At 40.2% G+C, this 19,194-nt stretch overlaps 1 protein-coding gene across 1 annotated transcript in view; it reads right to left on the bottom strand.

Moving 5' to 3' along the window:
* The window catches only part of RAPGEF5 (Rap guanine nucleotide exchange factor 5), a 153,072-nt gene that overhangs the window by 13,558 nt on the left and 120,320 nt on the right, over positions 1 to 19,194 (bottom strand). Inside the window, exons 13-22 of the mRNA XM_084223193.1 lie at positions 18,755 to 18,899; positions 16,838 to 16,935; positions 16,071 to 16,101; positions 15,075 to 15,153; positions 11,965 to 12,114; positions 9,285 to 9,382; positions 7,434 to 7,556; positions 6,061 to 6,239; positions 2,805 to 2,895; positions 119 to 169 (exon numbers count right to left, since the gene is read on the bottom strand). Of these exons, the coding sequence (XP_084079319.1) occupies positions 119 to 169; positions 2,805 to 2,895; positions 6,061 to 6,239; positions 7,434 to 7,556; positions 9,285 to 9,382; positions 11,965 to 12,114; positions 15,075 to 15,153; positions 16,071 to 16,101; positions 16,838 to 16,935; positions 18,755 to 18,899 (1,045 nt within the window). The remainder of the gene's footprint in view (positions 1 to 118; positions 170 to 2,804; positions 2,896 to 6,060; positions 6,240 to 7,433; positions 7,557 to 9,284; positions 9,383 to 11,964; positions 12,115 to 15,074; positions 15,154 to 16,070; positions 16,102 to 16,837; positions 16,936 to 18,754; positions 18,900 to 19,194) is intronic.

Raw genomic sequence — 19,194 nt, 5'->3', positions numbered from 1 at the left:
CGTGGCCTTCAGCAAATCACAGATCTGCCATGACAAGTCCAACTCCAGACAATAACAGCCAGACTCCAAATAAATTAGGAAGAAGGAAGGAAGGAAGGCAGGTGAACACCATACTTACCGTCAAACTTTCAAGTTCGGTGAAAAGTTTCTTGAACTTCCCAGGAATTTTCTGAAGTGTGGAAAACAGAGAAGAAGAAGAAGAAAAAAAAAAGATAATTTGATTTAGGCAGAAAGATGCTGAGGCATTTTTTCCCATGAGACTGCTCTGGGTGAAGTGCCTGCTGAAAGCACCAACAGGCTTTAACCCCAGCTCCTCAGCTCCCAGGGCCCTCATTACAGACCACGTTCAGTGCAATGCCAGCAGGGAACTGCGCCCTGCAGCCTTGTCTTGGGGACCTGCTTCCTTCTTTTATGGAAACTGCTTGTTAGCAGCTGGCTCTACTTTCTTCCCCAGCTTCCATGACTAAACATCCATATCAAGCTAGATGCAGTTACATAGGCTGAGAATTCAGAAACTGATCACATGCATGTTAAATAATTTGTTGTAATCAATCTTGCCCCAGAACATGGGTTCTAGAAATTAACAGGTGTCTGTCACACTCAGTGCTTTTTTATACATCATGCCAGTGCTGATCAGGGTTAACACTGGCACATACTGGTGCTGAAGTAAAACATTTCCTTAATAAACTGATTACTCTGTCTCTGGTATCTGCTCCTAATCCCACAGAGAGGTGCATAAAACACATTCTGAGAGTGCTCAGGCACAAACTACAGTCTTGTCCCTCATGTCAACACCCACTCTACTCCACAAGCATCCACTTTCTTTGTCTCTAATATGCTTTAATGGATTCACATCACTACACTCAAAGCAATTGTTTGCAATTTAAATTTTCATGCTGGTATTTCAGACTTGAAGGATGGTATGGGGACCTTAAAGCCTGTCTATTTTTTCCAGCCATAGTAGTTAGTCTAGTAAAAGAGATCCCCTCTTAGTACAAATCCTGTCTTGTCCTTAGATCCTGACAGCCACAGTGACATTACAAAGAGAAAAGAGATTTAGAACAATTAGATTAAGTGGATGTGTACGATTAAAATGCTAAAATGATTGAACATGGAACTGCAATTGCATGTTTTCTTCTATCTTAAATTGGGGAAAGCGAGGCTCATTATAACACTGGATACTGTAGGAAAAAAAGTAGAATATACTTGGGAGCATACTACTTGTTTAAGAAATCAAGTGCAGAGCCAATATGATTTAGTCTAAATGGCTGCTTAAATTTAGGTTGTTTCATTTACATGTGTAAGTAATTATAATTAATTTAAAAACATTGCTCTACTTTCTAGAAGTCACATTACTAATGCAAATAACCTTCTGCTTTTGAAACTTCCAGTGCAATGAAGTTTTACAAACAAAAAAAAAGAAAGGATGTGACTTGATAAATATTTTACACACAGAAACGTGACATATTTACAGTGGCACATATGCAGATGCACTCTTTGTTCCGACAAGCAACACACTCTGCTCTTCCTGAGAGAAGTCCACCGGCAGCACATGATCTCCAGAGGCCTCAGCACAGAGCAGAGTTCTGTGTGTCTCTGTGCAGGAGAGATCTGTATCATTGCCTTTGAGACCACACTTGGTCTCTTCCACTCTCCTAGCAGAGCCCAGACAAAAGGAATGAAGGCAACTTAGGAGGAGGCCAGGGCAAATGCTCCCCAGAGAGGTGTTTTAGAGATCTCAGAGGCAAGGGGTTGCTGTATCATCGTCCCCAGGTATGTAGTTTCTCTAAAACTTTTACTTTATCTCTTATTGAAGTCAGCTCTTCCTTGCCTATCTGACTCCCTGTAAACAGTCACTGTCCTGGTTTCTCTGTGTGTCAAAGCCTCAGACATCCAAGTGATGTTTCTATAGGTGTGGTTTCAGCTGAGGGGGCAGACTTTGCTCTGGACAGTGTCAGAAGGTTTGCAAGCCCCTAATGGCACTTTGGTCCCAGCTGTTGGTGCTCAAGCATATCTCCAAGGCAGGAGATCACAGCCCTTCTCTGTCACTCTGTATTACAGAGTGGTATTTTTGGAGTACTGCCCACCTGGGGTGTTAAGGGCATGAAGGAGGGATAAGGCTTCAACCCACCCTGCCCAATTACTCCTTCCCCAGTGTTTGGTTCATTCATCAGCAGACACAGTAAACTTGCAGACACTGTAACTCAACATGGATGCCATTTGGATGGAAGCAAAAAAATCCAAACAGAAATGCAGATCCCAGTGGGACCCTCCTTTAAATGCACTCATGCTCTGTGTAGCAACCAGTATCTTTTTCAGCAAATAATCTCTGTTCTCCAGCATGCTCCTTATTCATGCTCATTTCCTAACTTCGTTGTTCAAAATGAGCAGCTGCAAAAAAAAACTGATGAAAGACAACTAAAGAAGGTTTATTTCTACTTTGTTGTTTTGGCTTCTTAATTAAATTATTCCATAAAAAGGTATTGCTTATTTGGAGCCACCTTTGTAAGACTTTCTGTTCTGACATCTACTTAAAATGCTAGAATAATTTATTTTGTTTTAAGGGGATAAAATCTCCATGCTTTGTTCTTATTTAAAACTCTGGAAGGACACATTTAGGTTTTTTTTTAATACCTGCGTATCTAAGGTTTCAGGTCACAAAGAATTTTCTCCACTAACACTCCCTCCATGTTTGATTTCAGCATGAAAAAATATTAATCAGAAAGAAAAGGTAATTCACCAGAATACAGCCTTTGTGCAAAATGGTTTTGACAGTGTCTGAAAGATATAAAGATGTGTCTTACCTCCCAGGTCTGAGACAGCCGGCTGACAGATGCAGTGTTGAGACCCATAACAATTGCAAAGAATGAATTCAGATTTCTTTGGGCTTTACAGCTGAGGAATGAAAATATGATTTTTTTGTACTCAGAATCAGCGATAAATGGAATGCACACGTATCCTAGGTTACTGAGTCTCATTTCAACCCTCAGCACTAACATACAATCATCTTCCACATAATGAACTCATTAAATGTCCTCTCATAACCACCTGCAGTCTAGGTGATGGGGTCTCTAAGAAGTTTTTTAGAAAGCGTTCTACTGTCTCATCAACCCTCTTGTTGGCAGGTTAATTTTTTCCCTTTGCTGTCAAAAGTAATTTTCCCTTTTCAATGTTCAAGTTACTCCCAGCTGTCCTTTACCATACAGAATAATTCCTTGACCTCTATTCTGTTGTATAATAAATATTTTCATCCTCTTTTTAGTCTTTTCTGTAAATTGTACAACATAGGTTCCTTCAATTTCTCTTTGTACTTGTGGCCTGCAATTTGCTTTTCCATACTGTTATTATCCTTCACTGAATTCTTTGTAATTTATTTTAACTCTTATTTAACTCTTATTTCCTTCACTACTTTCTCATGTAGTGAGACAGTGGGGAGGGAAGAAGAAGTATAATTACTGTCCTACGTTCTTATGCAAGCATAAAACAAACAGCAAATTATTTATTTGGAACAGCATCACATTTTGTCCTTTCTTTTAATTTGTCATCTATTATCACCCAAGGACCTCTGTCACAGCGCTGTTCTTTACAATCATGCATTTATTTCTTCAGCTCAGTATTAGCATTCTGTAGCTGAATTACTTGGCATCTATCTAAATTAAATCTTATCCTACTGTTGTTTGCACATGCCACTAGACTCCTTAGATAATTCTTTTTTTTTTCTTATCTATCTCCCAATGCATTTGCAATCCCTCATCATTTTTATTGTCTGAAAATCTGGTTAGTGTTCAATTTACATATACCTATAAACCAGTTGTAGCTAGTACTGGTTCCAGTACAGGTCCCAGATTGCTCGATTCCTCTATTTTTTGACCTTTTACTGTATACTGTATACAGACCATGCTTTTTTCTAATTCATTAGCAAACTTGAAATCCTGAAATACTGAGTCCTTTTAAAACAAAAATATTGCCCTGTCTCTTGCAGATTTTTAGAGAACCGTACAAATATATTGGTGCATTTGTGTGTGAGAGTGCAAATACTCTTTTAAGACAATTTAAAATTCCACTGGCTTCACTGGGATTTATCATCAGGGAAAAGTACATGCCAAGGCCTTAGCCTGGAAAATGGCCAGAAGTTGTTACAAGTTTTATAAAGCCTGCCCTTATCACTGTGTACTATCTTGAGACAGTGTATTTCTCACTTCACTTCAGCTGTCTTTGAGTTAATCCTAACTTTGTTGCTTGGATTCTTTTTATCATTAAAGCCAGGCAGCTCCCAAAGGCGACTCATTTCAAACCAAGGAAGGTGTCCAATGCAGCCTGCATGAACTGTCTGTTGGGTGGACCCGCTCATGGCAAGCTGTGCAGAGAAGGGATGTCTCTCACAGCCAGCCACTGCTGGCTTGGGGAGCAAAAAGGCTGCTCTTGTAATCTTTTTGTTCTAACCTTACATTGACTTGTTTCTTTAACTCCCCAGGATGTTTTTTTTTCTAAACACATGCTAATTAGTCTTGTTTATTGAACCACTTGTCTTCTCTTGTAGACTACTCATCAACAGAAGTGAATGGATTTGTTTTCCAAAAACTCTGTCTCCCTTCTATGCACTGACACACCTGCGTAAAATGCGTTCCTCAACAGCAAAGCACACAGATAATGAATATGAAATCTTAGTCCTGGTGGTTTCCTGACCAGACAAAGATTCCTGGCTGGATCTGTGAGCAGAGAACAGGGAGCAGCCAGAGCTGTGCATCATAAACAGAACAGGAGGGCTGCTTGGCTTGTCTCATGACCATCCTTCCACCCTAATTGTTCCTCTTTCATCAACTCTTCCAGAACTGATGAGATAAAGTGGTGTGTTCATTTAGAAAGCAGCTTTTATGATGAAAAATAAAAAAATCCTGTGAAAACTACACACACTCTCTTATTTCATCACCTGCATTCTCCAGTGATGGGTGCTTCTGCTATACATGGGGAGAGCCTGTCCACTGTTTACTGACAACTGCATTTGGTCTCCATAACTTTGGCTTTTCCCTTAACAGAATGGGATCAACACTTCAGTCTGGTAACAAATATATTCTTATTCATGTAGGACTGACACAAAACCTTTCCAGGGATGCAAATAAATGCTACAATGGTGCAAGCAAAGCACATGGAACCAACCATTTTTTGGTCATTGGTACGGCAGAAAATGAACATAGTACTGGATACCACACAACTTGCAAACTAAATCGGATCACATTTATGAGTTACACTAGATTAGATTAGAAGAATTAATTTCTCTAAAGGCACTGCTTCAGCAGAGAACAGTCCTCTGTATGTAAGTGCCTTGCAAATTAAATCAGCCCAGTCGATGAAGGGAACAATTTATACATTTTCCACAACCATGCATATTCAAATATTGCAGAAGACCAACAAGTGGAGAGAGAGGTGAGGAGGATGATTGCACATATTTAAATTGCTCCATTTCCTTGGTTACAAAGACAAAGAGAAATCTCTGTGTGATTCAGAAAAAAGAAATCTCTGTGTGTAGTATATATTTGTATTCTGTTGCAAGACATAGAATAAATGCCAGTACTACTTAGTAACAATGAAAGAGTAGACTGTCAAATCTAACATGAAAAAGCCTACACCTCCAATAAGTAAAAGAGTACTCCAGAGGGCAACAGCTTATTGCAGTTAGGTTACTCTCTAGAGGTAGGACTTTCAGGTTTATAACAGAATGTTTTGGTTTCTATCTAGTCATGTGTGACTGTTTTGCTGCCAAAATATTTCTGTCATGTGGTCCTCAGCTCAGAAGGAGCTATCTCTGCACCATCAGGGATGTTGCAGCTGACACTACAGACACAGTAAGCTGCCCAAGGGAGATTTGAGCAGCACACACTCCACCGTGCCTAGTTTTGACCAGGCTCTGCTGTTTTTATCTATGGACTGTTTTATTTAGGAATGCTTACTACACTACCAAAACACAGGATGACGAATCAGTTTTCTTTCCTTTCTTCTCTACCTACTTGCCAAACAAACCATGTGAATTCAAGGATCTCTGTTTCAACACCAGCAACTTACTGGGCAGCAATCTTGATGAACTTTTTCACAAGCTGTACACGTTTGCAGAGCTGGCTACAGAGGAGTATCTCAGTGGCAACCCAAAGCTGGACCTCGTTGCATCTTTGAAGCAGAAGACTGAGATTCTCAGTGTTTTCAGCACTGCCCTGTCTGCTGAATGTGAAGTATATCAGCTCTTGCTGCAAGACATTGACAACATCATTAGGGATATAGAAACAATTTGAATATAAATCCACTGTAAATTATTTAAAACTATGATTTTGAAACAAGGTTTGGTTGCAAATGGTTATTTTTTCATTATCTGTGAGCCAATCACAAATGGTTCAGGTTTGGCTAAGCAAAATCTAGAGACTTATTACAGAAGGCAGGTGGACAGGAAATCCTGCAAGATATGCTCTTCTTGTTGGAATTCCCAAGGTTCCATTTCTGGCTATAGCCAGGTGTAAGACATAAACAATCTATTTCTGTATTTCATCACTTCTGTTCCAGTATGAAAAATCAACCATATCACACCACTGCAGAAACTGAAAAATTTCTATTCAAACTTGTTTCTGTATTAGTCAATTTTTAATCAATAGAGGTGTGGGTCTTGATTTCTGTTAAAAAAAAACAAACAAATGTGGCCAGTTTCAAATTTAAAGTGTCTAAACTGAATAAGAGAACCCAAAATGAAAGAAAAGGAAAGAACCTGGTGAACAGCAAGGCAATTTCACATTCATTTTCTCAGAAAGCCAACATGCTTTTCAGTAAATGGTATTTTCAAGAGAGCTTTTCTACTGTTAACTATGAGTTTTACTCAGCAACCCAAACAAGAACCTATCAAAGTCATTGAAACAACCCAACGGGGCCTGAAGGGCACCATTATCTCATTTAATAAAGCCTGCCCAGTATTCTTCATCTCACTGCAGCCTAACAAGAACAAGGACAGTGATATGACCATCTGATTTGCTGAAACTGTAAATTTTTTGTGGCTAAAGTGACATGAAAGACAACTATTTCTGGAATCCCGTATTTACTGAAACATTATCAAGTGCATAGGACATTTTGCATATGTAACACATTCACAGAGAAGGTTTTTAGAAAATAATCATGGTCTTTTACTCTGTTGAGGCACATCTCAATAGAACACATCAGGTATACAGGGAGCATATGAGATGCCCAAGCACAGGAAGGCTACAAACCTCTGACAATTCTTTTCAGTCTCAAGGACTGCAAGGTAACTCTTGGACCTGTGACCACTACTGAGAGCTCCCAAATCATGTGGTCATGACAGTGAAGCAAGCAACCAGGAGTACCAATGCTCCAAAATCCACCACAATGATGCAATGCTGCATGACAGTAATATACCTGGAAGTGGATGTGCTGCTTCTTACCTCGTGAATTGCATTGAAGAGGCTCCAGTCAAAGTTTGTTAGTTCTAAGGCAAGATCCCAGGTGTTAATTCCCAAAATCCTCACAGATCTTTGCTGCAATTCCTCATTTTCAGAAAATGGGCTCTAAATGAACAGACAAGAGCAAAACAAATTCCTCAAGAAATGCCAAAGGTTCTGCGATGAAACAGTTACTGGAATAAGGTACCAAACAGAGCTGAGCAGGTAATCTTCTCTAAGTGCACTCTGAGGGCTTTTTTCCCCACTAATCAAAATGAAGGAGCTATAACCTATTTAATAAATAGCTTGAAATGGGAAATGGGTCAATAGGATCAATGATTTGCTTTGGAGAGCGAGGCCTTCTCCCTCTCTCCTTCTCTCTCCCTCTCCCAACCTTGAATATAAAACACTGGCCAAGCAGAGAGCATAATGAAAATAAAATCCCTCAAACTATCAGAAAATAAAATCTAAATTAAGACACCAGTAAATTTTCTGATATAAAAGAATCATTCTAAAAACACATTGGATTCAGAATAAATGCACATAACTTGTCCTCCAGTCTACTTTTACAAATAACATAAATCCATATATTTTATGATTAATCTATCCCAAATGTAATCAACAAAGAGTAAAACACTGTGGGTTCTGATTAATAAAAGTTACTTAGTATATTACTGTGGAGTGCTGTGGTACTGCTGGTATTCAGGGTCATTTGACATTTCCATTATTAGCTGGGATTTTCAAAGTTTTGCATTTCTCTTGGCTTTTTTAACCTCATCAGTCTGAAACTTGGCACATGAACCACATGCCAAGATGGAAGATTATGCTTACCAGTTTAAGCCATTACTTCGGTGCTATATTTCAGACAGTTACAGCAAGTTTTGCAGTTTTTATTATGCAACTAACAAAACTAGGTTGGCTGTCACCTGTCTGTGCTGGAAACCTTCCCTTAATATTCACATTTTTCGAGATGGCTCGAAAGCCAGAGATAATGGGGATGACAGATCACAATGATAGTGGCATGTCAGCTCTTTGGGGCACATCGATCCAACAAAATGTAAATAGACATTTCTCATCCCGAGGATGAATGCACAGATCCTAGAGGTACTGACAATCAGCTGTGATACGGCCCCTACTCTTTCCTGGAAACATCTGCATAATTAGCAGAAAACTAATGGAACACTGAAGTGTCTGACCATGCCTGCCTCACTGAGGTTTTGGGAAAGCATGCAGGGAGGGAGGTTGCAATCCTGGTTTCTGAAGACAGAGGGAAGGAAGAGAGAGATCTGCTGCCTCTCGATCCACTGACCTCCCCAGTGCCAGTGAGAGGATGGAGAGACAGACAGAAGGAAAGGAGGAGAACACACCCCAGTGCTACACACCAGCTGGCCACAACACTGATGGGTCTTGTGGAACTCACACAACATCTATTTCCACATGTAGTAATTCCAGGGAATTTGTCCACCACTTTGTATGATTATGCACCAGCTGAAGTGCTACAGAGGCACAAGGCAGGGCGGGGAGGAAAGAGTCACAAGAGCCCTGAATAATCCTCATCCCATCCATTCTGGTACAAACACACGTCAGCTTTTCCAGGCTGATGTAGATTGCAAGATTTAAGCTGCACAGAAGCTTTGGTTTATTTAAAATTGATGAACAAATTCCATTACTGTTCAGCCAAATAACTGCTGTTAATGAAAGATTTTTTTTTTAAGGAATAGAGCAGCTCAGTAAGCTTTACTAAGGAAGCAAAAAATAAATTCTGCATTGAATAAGCCCTCTGAGAGGAATACTAAGGTTTTGATTTGGAGTCAGACAAACAAAAAATGGGAAATATACAATATCAATCCTTACCAAAGAATCAGTCAGGTCTTTTCGGTATACAAACATACGACTGGATGACTCCAAAGATTTTGAGATAGCCAAATCATTTGGTTGTAGCTCATGTTTTTCTGTAAAAACAGCAAATACCCAGAAGTTTCAGAACAGGAGTTAAAGCTGTATATGAGAAATAAAGGTACAATTGTGTTTGTGAAGCCGCATTTACTTCTTAGAAGGTAACTAAGCATCAAATTCAGTCTCTGTAGGGACCAATCATCTCCACCCTGCTCAGGCAAGATAAAGGCAAGATATCTCTGATGGACTAGAGCACAAAAGCTTCCTGCTTCTGCTTGCAAACTGCACTTCACACAACAGAAAATAAACCTGAAATCGTCTGGTCTAGCCTCCTATGCCTTAAAGAACATTTAATTTCAACCCAGTGTATCTAGTATAAATGTAGTGAATTTTGTTAGAGCAGAGTGTCTCAGCCTCCAGAGACTGAGCTGTTGTATGTCACTGGAGATAAAACCAGTGACTAGAGATTAAATCAGTAGCCACAGCCCTTGAGCAGGAAAAGAAGTTTAAAGGATCCCATCACCATGAAATTCACCCCATGGAGCAGTAACACAGTATTTACAGTAATTCTTCTCAACTTAGAGAAAATAATTTAGGAAATAGCTGAGTAAAAGAGCAGGACACTGGTAGCAAACAGAAAGGACTTTTTTTCCTCCAGTCCAAAGTACTGGTTCAGCTCTGTGGAATCTTGAATGAACTAGAGATAGGTGGGGGAACTCCAAACACAGCTTAAAAACTGCCCTGCAAAAACTTCCTGTGAAACTGCCCTGCAAAAACTTCCTGCGGGCCCCAAGTAATCCTCTGGAAACCTGATACATGGTAGACCCAAAACACCAAGAACACTGACAGCTACCCTGGACTCTGCATTGCCCATGAGGAGTAGGACCAGGACGAGTCTGAGAGCTGAATATAATTTCAGACAATTTTCCCTTTTATCCATGCTCACTTATCCATTGATGCACAGATACATTATGCTGAACTATAATTATGTTTTTTCAAGGTAATTTTGAATAAAGAGCTTGCTTATCCATTACTGCAGTACAATAAAACCAGGTTTTCCAATGCTCATACTGCTGCCCTCCAAGTGGATGAAAGACAAGAGTTCTAAGTCACACAAATAGCAAAAACACAAAGCAGAAAAAAAGCATATCAGGTTGGTGTTTATTACCTGCAGTAAAGGATGCATATGAAGAAAGATACTGATATTGTTGTATTTCAAATTAACTCAGGCAATGAAACTAAATAACATTTTAGGGGTCATAAAGATCACGTACAAATGACTTTCCTACTATACCTGCATTTTATTTACTGTCTCTCATTGAACAACCAAGTGGCAACCACTTCCACTTTGTGGCTTTCCTGGGAACCAATATAGTATGTTTCATTATTTATGAATGGTTGGTTTTCTTTAGCTAAGCAGGCAGTTAGAATCAGATTTATTGCTATGAGAGCAAAACTTGACCTGCTCTTGAATAGGAGAGAAAGACCTGAAAAACAGTAGCAGAGTGATTTTGCAGTGCTGTGAAATGCACTGAAGGTGAGTCTGGGCACACACAAGGGTGAAAAGAGTATGCCTGAAAATGATGTGGCTTGGATGGCCAGGACACCCATGTGTAATGCTTCCAATGGATGCTCTGTGCCCAGGGTCTCAACAAACAGAACAGGGCACCATCTCTGTGACACCCACACCAGTGCACTCAAAAATAGGTTTATTTAATTGAGCTTAGCATGGGGGGGAAAAAAAGTGACCTTCCAGCTCTGAATCAAAGATACAAACAGAACAAGCCTGCACTTGTGTGTATTTCATTTAACTAGACTGACAAAGGGGGCTGCAACTTAAAAGACCCATCCTTTGTCTCAGGGGGTCAACACCAACTAATGTTATCTGAGAACATTGCCAAGATATCCTACATTCTCAGTCCTTTTGTAGATCCAGCTTCACGGTTCTATGCACTTAGTTAAATTGCTTCCAAAAAACACCACAACGATCAAAACAATCTGACCAAGGAGCTTGAGACCTTGCAAAGATCAAAGAAGATCTGGGGACTTTGGCTGGTCCCTAGTAACACTCCATGATCACTACAGTCTTTATTAAAAAGACAATAAGCCCTTCTATTTAATGACTAACACGAAAACAATAGGCAAAAGATGTCAATTGCTGCTCACAAAATATTGCTGAGATTGCTCCCAGTATCTCAATTGTGCAAATACATGTCTTCTTCCTTTCAGCTCAAGAATATTTGTTACCTATGCCATTAATGAGGAAACAGCCATGCATATAGTATTTGCTATTCCCGTCTCTATTTCCAAGGCAAACCATGCCTCATTGCCTTCAAAATTAATTTAAATTCCAAAATAGGAGATTCATCTGTGAAAAAGAAATAAAACCTTGCAATACTGCTGGAGACTGAGAGTTCTTTACACTCCCTTCCCAGCCAGGAGATGCTACATCCCACAGTACCCAAGAAAGAGCTGTTGCCATGGAAACAAGTCTCTGGGAAGCAGCTCCTCATTGTTCCCCTGGTCATCCAGCTGTGGGCCCACAGAGGAACAGCTGTATCCTTGCATCAGAAAATGCCAGCCCTCCCTTACCTGATGCAATAAAAGGTAAGCAGTCAGAAGAAGGGAGGTTACTTACCACCAGAGAATGAGACTGTCACCAGCGCCAGCTCCTCCTCCGGGTACTGGATCTTTTCCGCCACGATCTTCAGAATCTCCTGAGCTGAAGTTGACACTTGAGCTTTCACACTGACATAGGAGTGCTCTGTTATATACACACGGCAGAAAACTGCACAAAGGAACAAAGACATGCTCAGCTGTAGGCAGAGATACCTGAACAGAGCAAGGAACAAACTGGCAGACCCCACCACTGCAATGCCTCAGCTGCCTGGCTGCTGCTGGAAGGGCAGTCACTGCACCCCGACACAAAGGACATGAAACTAAGCAGAAACATCACCATTTTTCCCCTCCCCACTTCCTGTCCCTGAGGAACGAGAGAGGTAGGCAAATGGAAACATAGAATCCCACAGCAATATCTATTTAAGATTTCCTACCCTGAGGATTTGTCACAGACAACTTCCTTCACTGCCTATCTTCTGTGAAACTCAGCTGTTGCCATTTTTTCTCCTTTCATTTTAGGTTCAGATAAATCACTGCCCTTTCAGTATACTTCATGTCTGCTGCAGAAATTATTTTGGACCTCCATTTCTACCTGGAACAGGAAGCTTTGCAAGAACAGTGCTCCCAGGTTTTCAACCACTCCTGATAGCTTATCTGTCTAGACATCTAAACAACTTGCCAGAGTATTTCAGCACCAGCAGAGACGGCCCAAACTGCCATACAATCAGTTCTGACAACTGATTACCTCAATCACAAGCAGCACATATAAATGGTTTGGAGAAAGTCCCTGGGCTCAATACTTCCACTGAGGTCCATGAGCTGGTTCAGCTCTGGGAATGCTGTGGTCAGCTCAGCAATTACTGTTTTCTGCTACAAAAAGGGATGTACAGTCTTTCTGCCTGCCAGAATTTTAGGTTTATATCTTTTGCAGAGTTTGCCCTAGCTAGTTCTTTGAAATACGCCTGCTACATTTAAGTGGAAGAAATTGAGCTGTAGACTTGCATAAATATTTTGCAAATTACATTTGCTAATCAGAATCGTCACAGCTCTTAGTTTCACACTCACTTCAGTGCTCAATTAAACTTTCAACTTCCTTCTCCTCTAGTATTTCTTATTCTAGACAGGCTGCTACCATGCCAACACAGGACAACTTTTCTTCTCCAGAACTGTTGTATTTTTTAATTATCTTTACTGACAGATAAAGATAATAAAAGTAGTAGCAATAGCTCTTTGCTTGTCCTACAGATCTTCAGGGCACTTTCATTAGTGAAGCCTATGCCAGAAGCATTAAGAACTCTATCCTTGAGAATAGGGTTTTTTCCTGCTGTAGTAAAGAAAAAATGAATATGAGAATGAAGGAGGAACTTAACATTGCGTATTGGGGAAAAAAAGCCATTTGATTTTATAATTCCTCTTTAACCTGTCTCTGCTGACAGAGAGTAAATGAGATGCTCATTCTATGGCAGAATATTTTATCAGAATGGATACACATCATGAAGATAGAGATATTGCACTTTAAATTACGAGGTAGAAAAATAAATTTTAACAAATCTGATAGGAATATTTGGACTCCATATGCAAACTGACACACCTTGCTTACAGCGAATTTGTTTGAAATGTCCTCTCAGTCATTTGCAAAGAGACAATGACAGTGATGTCATTTTATAAATGGGCTATTGATTTATCCTTCTTTTAACACTGAACTAAATCATCCCACAGGTCAGATGCTCACGCACAACCACCACAGTGATTCTCCCCCTCACACCTTTCCAGCGTTCTGTCTGTGATATCTCTTGGGATGGACCACATCATCTCTTCCAGGAGCCTGTGCTGCTCCTCTGTCAGAAGGAGGGAATGGCAGAGGGATGAAATGGCCATGGGCTGCAAGCTGCCCTGGTAATGATTGCAATAGAGGATAAAACCCCTCTGGTCAAGTGGCACAGTGCAGCTGGACAGACCCATCCTCCCCAAGCACCATCAGCCAGACAGCACACCACCACACACGGTTAGATGTCCACCCTCTGCATCTGTCTCTCCCTTCCCCAGCTTCACTCTGGCTATTTCATTCCTTCAATCCCATCATAATCTATGGCTCCTGCTCTCAAGCAGTGGGGAAAAACGTGATTTAACTCAGTCAGGACTGGCCTTGCTGGATCCTGTCCTGATGGCTGTCCTACCACAGTCACACTGTCTGTCCCCTCTCTTGCACCAGCACGCTTCCCTTTCCCGTCACCCACAAGCTGTGTCCAACTCAAAAAAATAATGAGTGTGGGGATTCACATCCACAAATAACATTTTTAGAAGAAGCCTTGGTGACATAAACCTCAAAATCCCCTACATCTGAAGCACAAAAAGAGGATTATATATCAGCAGCACATACTGTGCAAGTCTTTCAACTTGGCGCAGAACAAGCTCAGTTTTTATTCTGTCACAAATGAGCACTAAAAATACACTGACTTCAAGTGAACTTCTGGAGTTTTGTTCCCAGTGAGAAATGAAGATCTACTGTCAAAGAGCCAGGTAGGAGGTCCTTCTGTTGTTCCCTGCTTGTGTACACAGTGTTCTCCTCTCTGCCTCCTTCCTCGCTCAGGCATTGCAGGAGGGTGACAGCCTCACTGCCTTGCAGCACCAATAGTGGTGCAGGGAATTGCCTTTTGAAATGGCTGGCAATAAAGTGAAGTGGCACCTCACACTCCACACAGAGATGTGTTTGAGCAGAGAAGGAACTAAGGCACATTCCCAGAGTTAGCAGATCCTGGCTGGCCCATTTCATGTGACAGGCTTATTCATTCATCTCTCACAACCAAGATATAGGTCAAGAGACCAAGAGCATGAACTGGAGCAGAACTAATGCCTGGTGGATGGGCTGCCAGCACACCTGGGACACACACAGGACTGTGACAGGGGTGCTGGAGGATCCGGACGGGGAAAAAACCCCTTGAGATACCATGGCACTGCTGAGCCCTGCCAGCCAGGAGGAAGGAAGGAAAACTTGCCAAATATTTCTTCTTTTGTGTCCCTAAGGTCATGTTCAAAAGCTGTACGTCAGCTAAAGAATATTTACATTGAAGTCCTTGAGAAATAATTGTATAGCTTTTGAGCTCTCTCCACTCTTTCATTTATACTCACTTTCTTCTGTTTCATTCACAGTTCCTCTGTGCTGCAGCCAGTTCTCCTTTACACTGAACTGGTGGAAAAAGGTTTTATTCTGTGAGGGAGTGGAAAAGAAACAAAGGAAAAGAAAAAATCAGTGATTTTTTGCATCCCTGCTGTTTACAAAGCAGTAATTCACAGAATGCAGCATTTAACCCATATGTCTGGCCAAAAGGTTTCTGTATAGGAAGTACACCCACCCTTTCTTGGAGCAGTAAACTGGGAGTTGCCTTACTAAATAATGGCCAAGGTGGGGATTTTGGAGGAAGCAGGACATGCCAAGGCTAAGCAGCCTGCACAATTCAAGGTCTTCAGTATTCATGTTCAGAGCCCATTTCTTACACACTTCTTATATACATTTCCTATGTAGCAATCAGCCTATTTAGCAACTTCACTACAATCTCATGTTCTGCCTTCCACATTTTGCAGGAACATTTTAAGCTTATTACACACTTCACCTTCAGCCCAGTAAAACTGACAAACACAGCAATTCACCTCTGAGCGGTTTGTATGCCAACTTTCTCTGGCTGCAACTTCTCCCTCCAGACAGATTCATGTTCCTCTCTTTTTGTCTGTCCCTGTCACAACAAATCCACCCTTTACTCTGTTTACTTGACATCCACGTCAATGCCTGTGTTCAGCCCTGTTTGCCCAGCTTGCTACATCCCTCTTGCTCTGTGGGGACACCCTCCCAGGCCTCTCCTGAATTTTGACATCTCAAAGCATCTTGTTAACATGCTAATACTGTCACAACCACTGCAGGTTAGCTCACACTGCTGATATCCAAAGGAAAAGAAAATGTTCCTTAAGCAGCATTGCAGGTCTAACCTCACTGATGTGTCCTGTCAGGTTTTTGGTCAGCAGTCACGTTCAGTTAAGAAGCCAAGAAAAGAGAGAGAAGTGGGCAGAGGGGAAAAAAAGAGGTAAGATGGTAAGTTATCTAGCCAGCAGCAACAACCAAGTTGGCATTACCTTTCGGTGAGGTGAATACTCATCTACAGTGCTGAAACAAAAAGGAAAATCACAATTATTCTTTTCAGCCAAAGCTTAGGAAAAGGAAGTTTTAGCTAGAGCAAACTTTACAACATCAGAAAGTTTTTATCAGTAAATAGTCACTGCAGAAAGGCTGCAGAGGTTCTTCAGGAAAAACTAAAGGCATCTGGCTCAGCCAGAGAACTTTCCTTTGACTTGCACAATCGATGTAGTGAAAAGCAATGCTGCCAGCCCATGAGCTGCTGGATAGGCTAACACAGCAGTCAGGGTCAGCCTGCAGGACACAGCTCCTTCCACTTCCCCAATGGCCAAACCACGGAAACAACCTCCATTTGTTGGAAAAACATGCCAATTAAATATCTTTTATAGATGCCATAATTATTAGTAAAATAGTAACTCTGAGATGACTATTCCAAGTGATTTGCTTCTCAGTACTGCAGAAAAAAAATGAAGGTACCATCTGAAGTCACAGACTGCAGCTTCTGAGGGAATTTTTGCCAGCTTCTCCACAAACTATTGCTCTGTAAGTAATCCCAAATGAAATTGATAGGAGTGAATGTTGAATCACCAACAGTGCCCAACAAACATCAGAAAAAATGGAATAATCTAGCCTTAGTTTTAAGAAGAGATGATTTGTAAAACTGAATATGCCACTCATCACTTCACTGAATTACAGAAAATAGCAACAAAAATAAATTACACTCTGAATAAAAGAAGACTTGATCACTAACACAATCAATACTTACTGACGGCGATGCATCCCAAGTATCTTCTGGAATTCCTTCAGGTCCTTCTCAAGAACAGGATACTCATACACATCATCTAACACATTTCTGTATATTGTCTACAAAACAAAGCAGTGTCTTAAAACATCTGACAACTCAAACATTAAGGCATCACATCAGTTGTCTAAGTTAATTCAGGCACTATCCTACTAAAACAATTTCTATCATTATATTTATGAAAAACTTGTAAGGAGAGAATGTTCCTGTTTAAATTTACAGACTGGTCAATATTCAACATTCTTTGGAAAAACATTTTTACTTAGTACTGTGTACCAAGCGAGAGGGCAAAATTCTTGTACCATTTTGTCTATAAACAAGAAAATTTAAAACACCCCTTGTGGCTATTACATGAAACCTGGTTAGGTCAGCATAACTCATTCTGAAGCATGACAGCACACCACACCATCATCACTTACCCAAAATGATAGCAAATAGGTTCATCAGATTAAGACTTTAAAAATGGCAAATATTCTACTTTACCTTTCCTTACATTTACATGCATTTTAAACTGAGTTGAAACTCCCACAAGTCTCCCTAGCTGTTAATTAATACGTAAATAAACCTTACTTTTAATTTTGGGGGAAGACATTGTCATGATTGAAATTCTAGGAAATATTTTCTCTACACTTTTTCCGCATCTGCACATAGATCTTTCCCTTTCCCTTCTAAGAAACAAGGACCACATGCATGAGCTAAGTCACCAGGTGTGCTTTAGCCCCCACATTCAAAGATTTCTGCATGAATGATTTTACCCTACGACCCTCTGTGTTGGTTTTGCACATGGAACTACAACCATCATTAACATTATTGCTGTTTAATACTGCACACAAGCTTCCAGAAGAGGAATTGTGAGACAGTGCACAGTCACACGTCTCCATGGCCAGAAAGCCCTTCATCCAGACAGGGGCAACTCTGTGTGACATAACTGATGTCTGAAAGGATGCCCTCTTTCCAGTACAGCAATACACATCTAGTACCAAAAAGCAAAAATCCTAATCTCTGCTTCCATATGCAGTATGTCCTACTTAAAAAACAAAACAAAACAAACAAAAAAAAAGGAATCTCAAGATTTTCTCCACATTGCTTTAGTCTTGAGCAAGTGACTGTAGATAAAAGACCCTTAAGAAGATCTCCAGTTGCAAACAAAGAGCCTCATTAGCAAAAGTGTAAGATACTGCAAAGTCTCCTAAAATACTCTCATCTTTCAACCAGTAGGGGAAAAAATACATGTTGAAAAAAAAATCAGTAACGAGATTGATTTCAGATTCTCAACAACAGCGCTATTTTCAACTTAACAAGAGCTTAATTAATTAATTAGTAAGAGCTGTTGAAACTCATACAGAAATATGAGAAGAACTTCACTAACAAGTAAGGAACAAAATTTTCTTTCTCAAAAATACACAAAGCTATGCTGCTCTCCATGTCCACCCAGCAAACACCATGGAATAGGATTTCACTCCTCAGTCAAAGTAGCATCTCTTACAGACACCTCAAAACTCTCTGTGTCCATGAACTTCTGGATACTGACTGCTGACCCTATTCTGCCAGACATGAGTAGTGTCTCCAAGGAATGTCCACATCTTTGCAGTTTTATTTCTTACCTTCCTAACTTTTCCCATTTTCTAGTGACCAGGGGAGTTTCATATGGTAAAGCAAAGCTTTTAATGCTGACTGTATTGACAATACAGGATTTCTGCTCACACTGACTATATTTAAGGCATTTAAAGAAGACACATGTAAAATCATTTTATATTATAGATTTAATGGAGAAGATCTAAGTATGAAAAAATATGTTTTATAGATTTTGCTGTTGGGGCTTTTAAGACACAGTATGTAATTAAACAGTGCTGAAATGCATCACAGAAATTGTTTCAATACCTTTAAAAATTGTTTTAAATGCTCATCTTCGTGTAACCAGTCTTTGTAGAGAGAAGTCCATTGAGACACCAAATGTAAGACTTTTCTTTTCCTACAGGACACATCAGAGTCATCTTCTTTCCCCTGGTGGTTCTTGGCACAATAGGTGCAGCAGGTTAAGGAACATATAATAAGATCTCAAAGAAACTTTAAGATTAACTGCTGGCAAAGACTTTGCAATAATCTCATTTGCTAATGAAAGGTTTTTTTCACTGCATTGCTCAGTTTTAAATGTTTTATCCTCTGGAGCTTTAGGAGTTTCATAACTTTTGGGAATGAAATTCTCAGTAATAGGAATTTCAATTCATCCTCTGTGCCAAGAGGATTTTTTTTCTCTTACAGATTAGAGAGGTGAATCTATAAAAGTAAAATCAATTCAAAAGGAATTATACAATGTTCAG

This window comes from Fringilla coelebs (assembly GCF_963513975.1).
Source record: "Fringilla coelebs genome assembly, chromosome: 1".
Taxonomy (NCBI): domain Eukaryota; kingdom Metazoa; phylum Chordata; class Aves; order Passeriformes; family Fringillidae; genus Fringilla; species Fringilla coelebs.
This window is presented reverse-complemented; position numbering and strand designations above follow the sequence as displayed.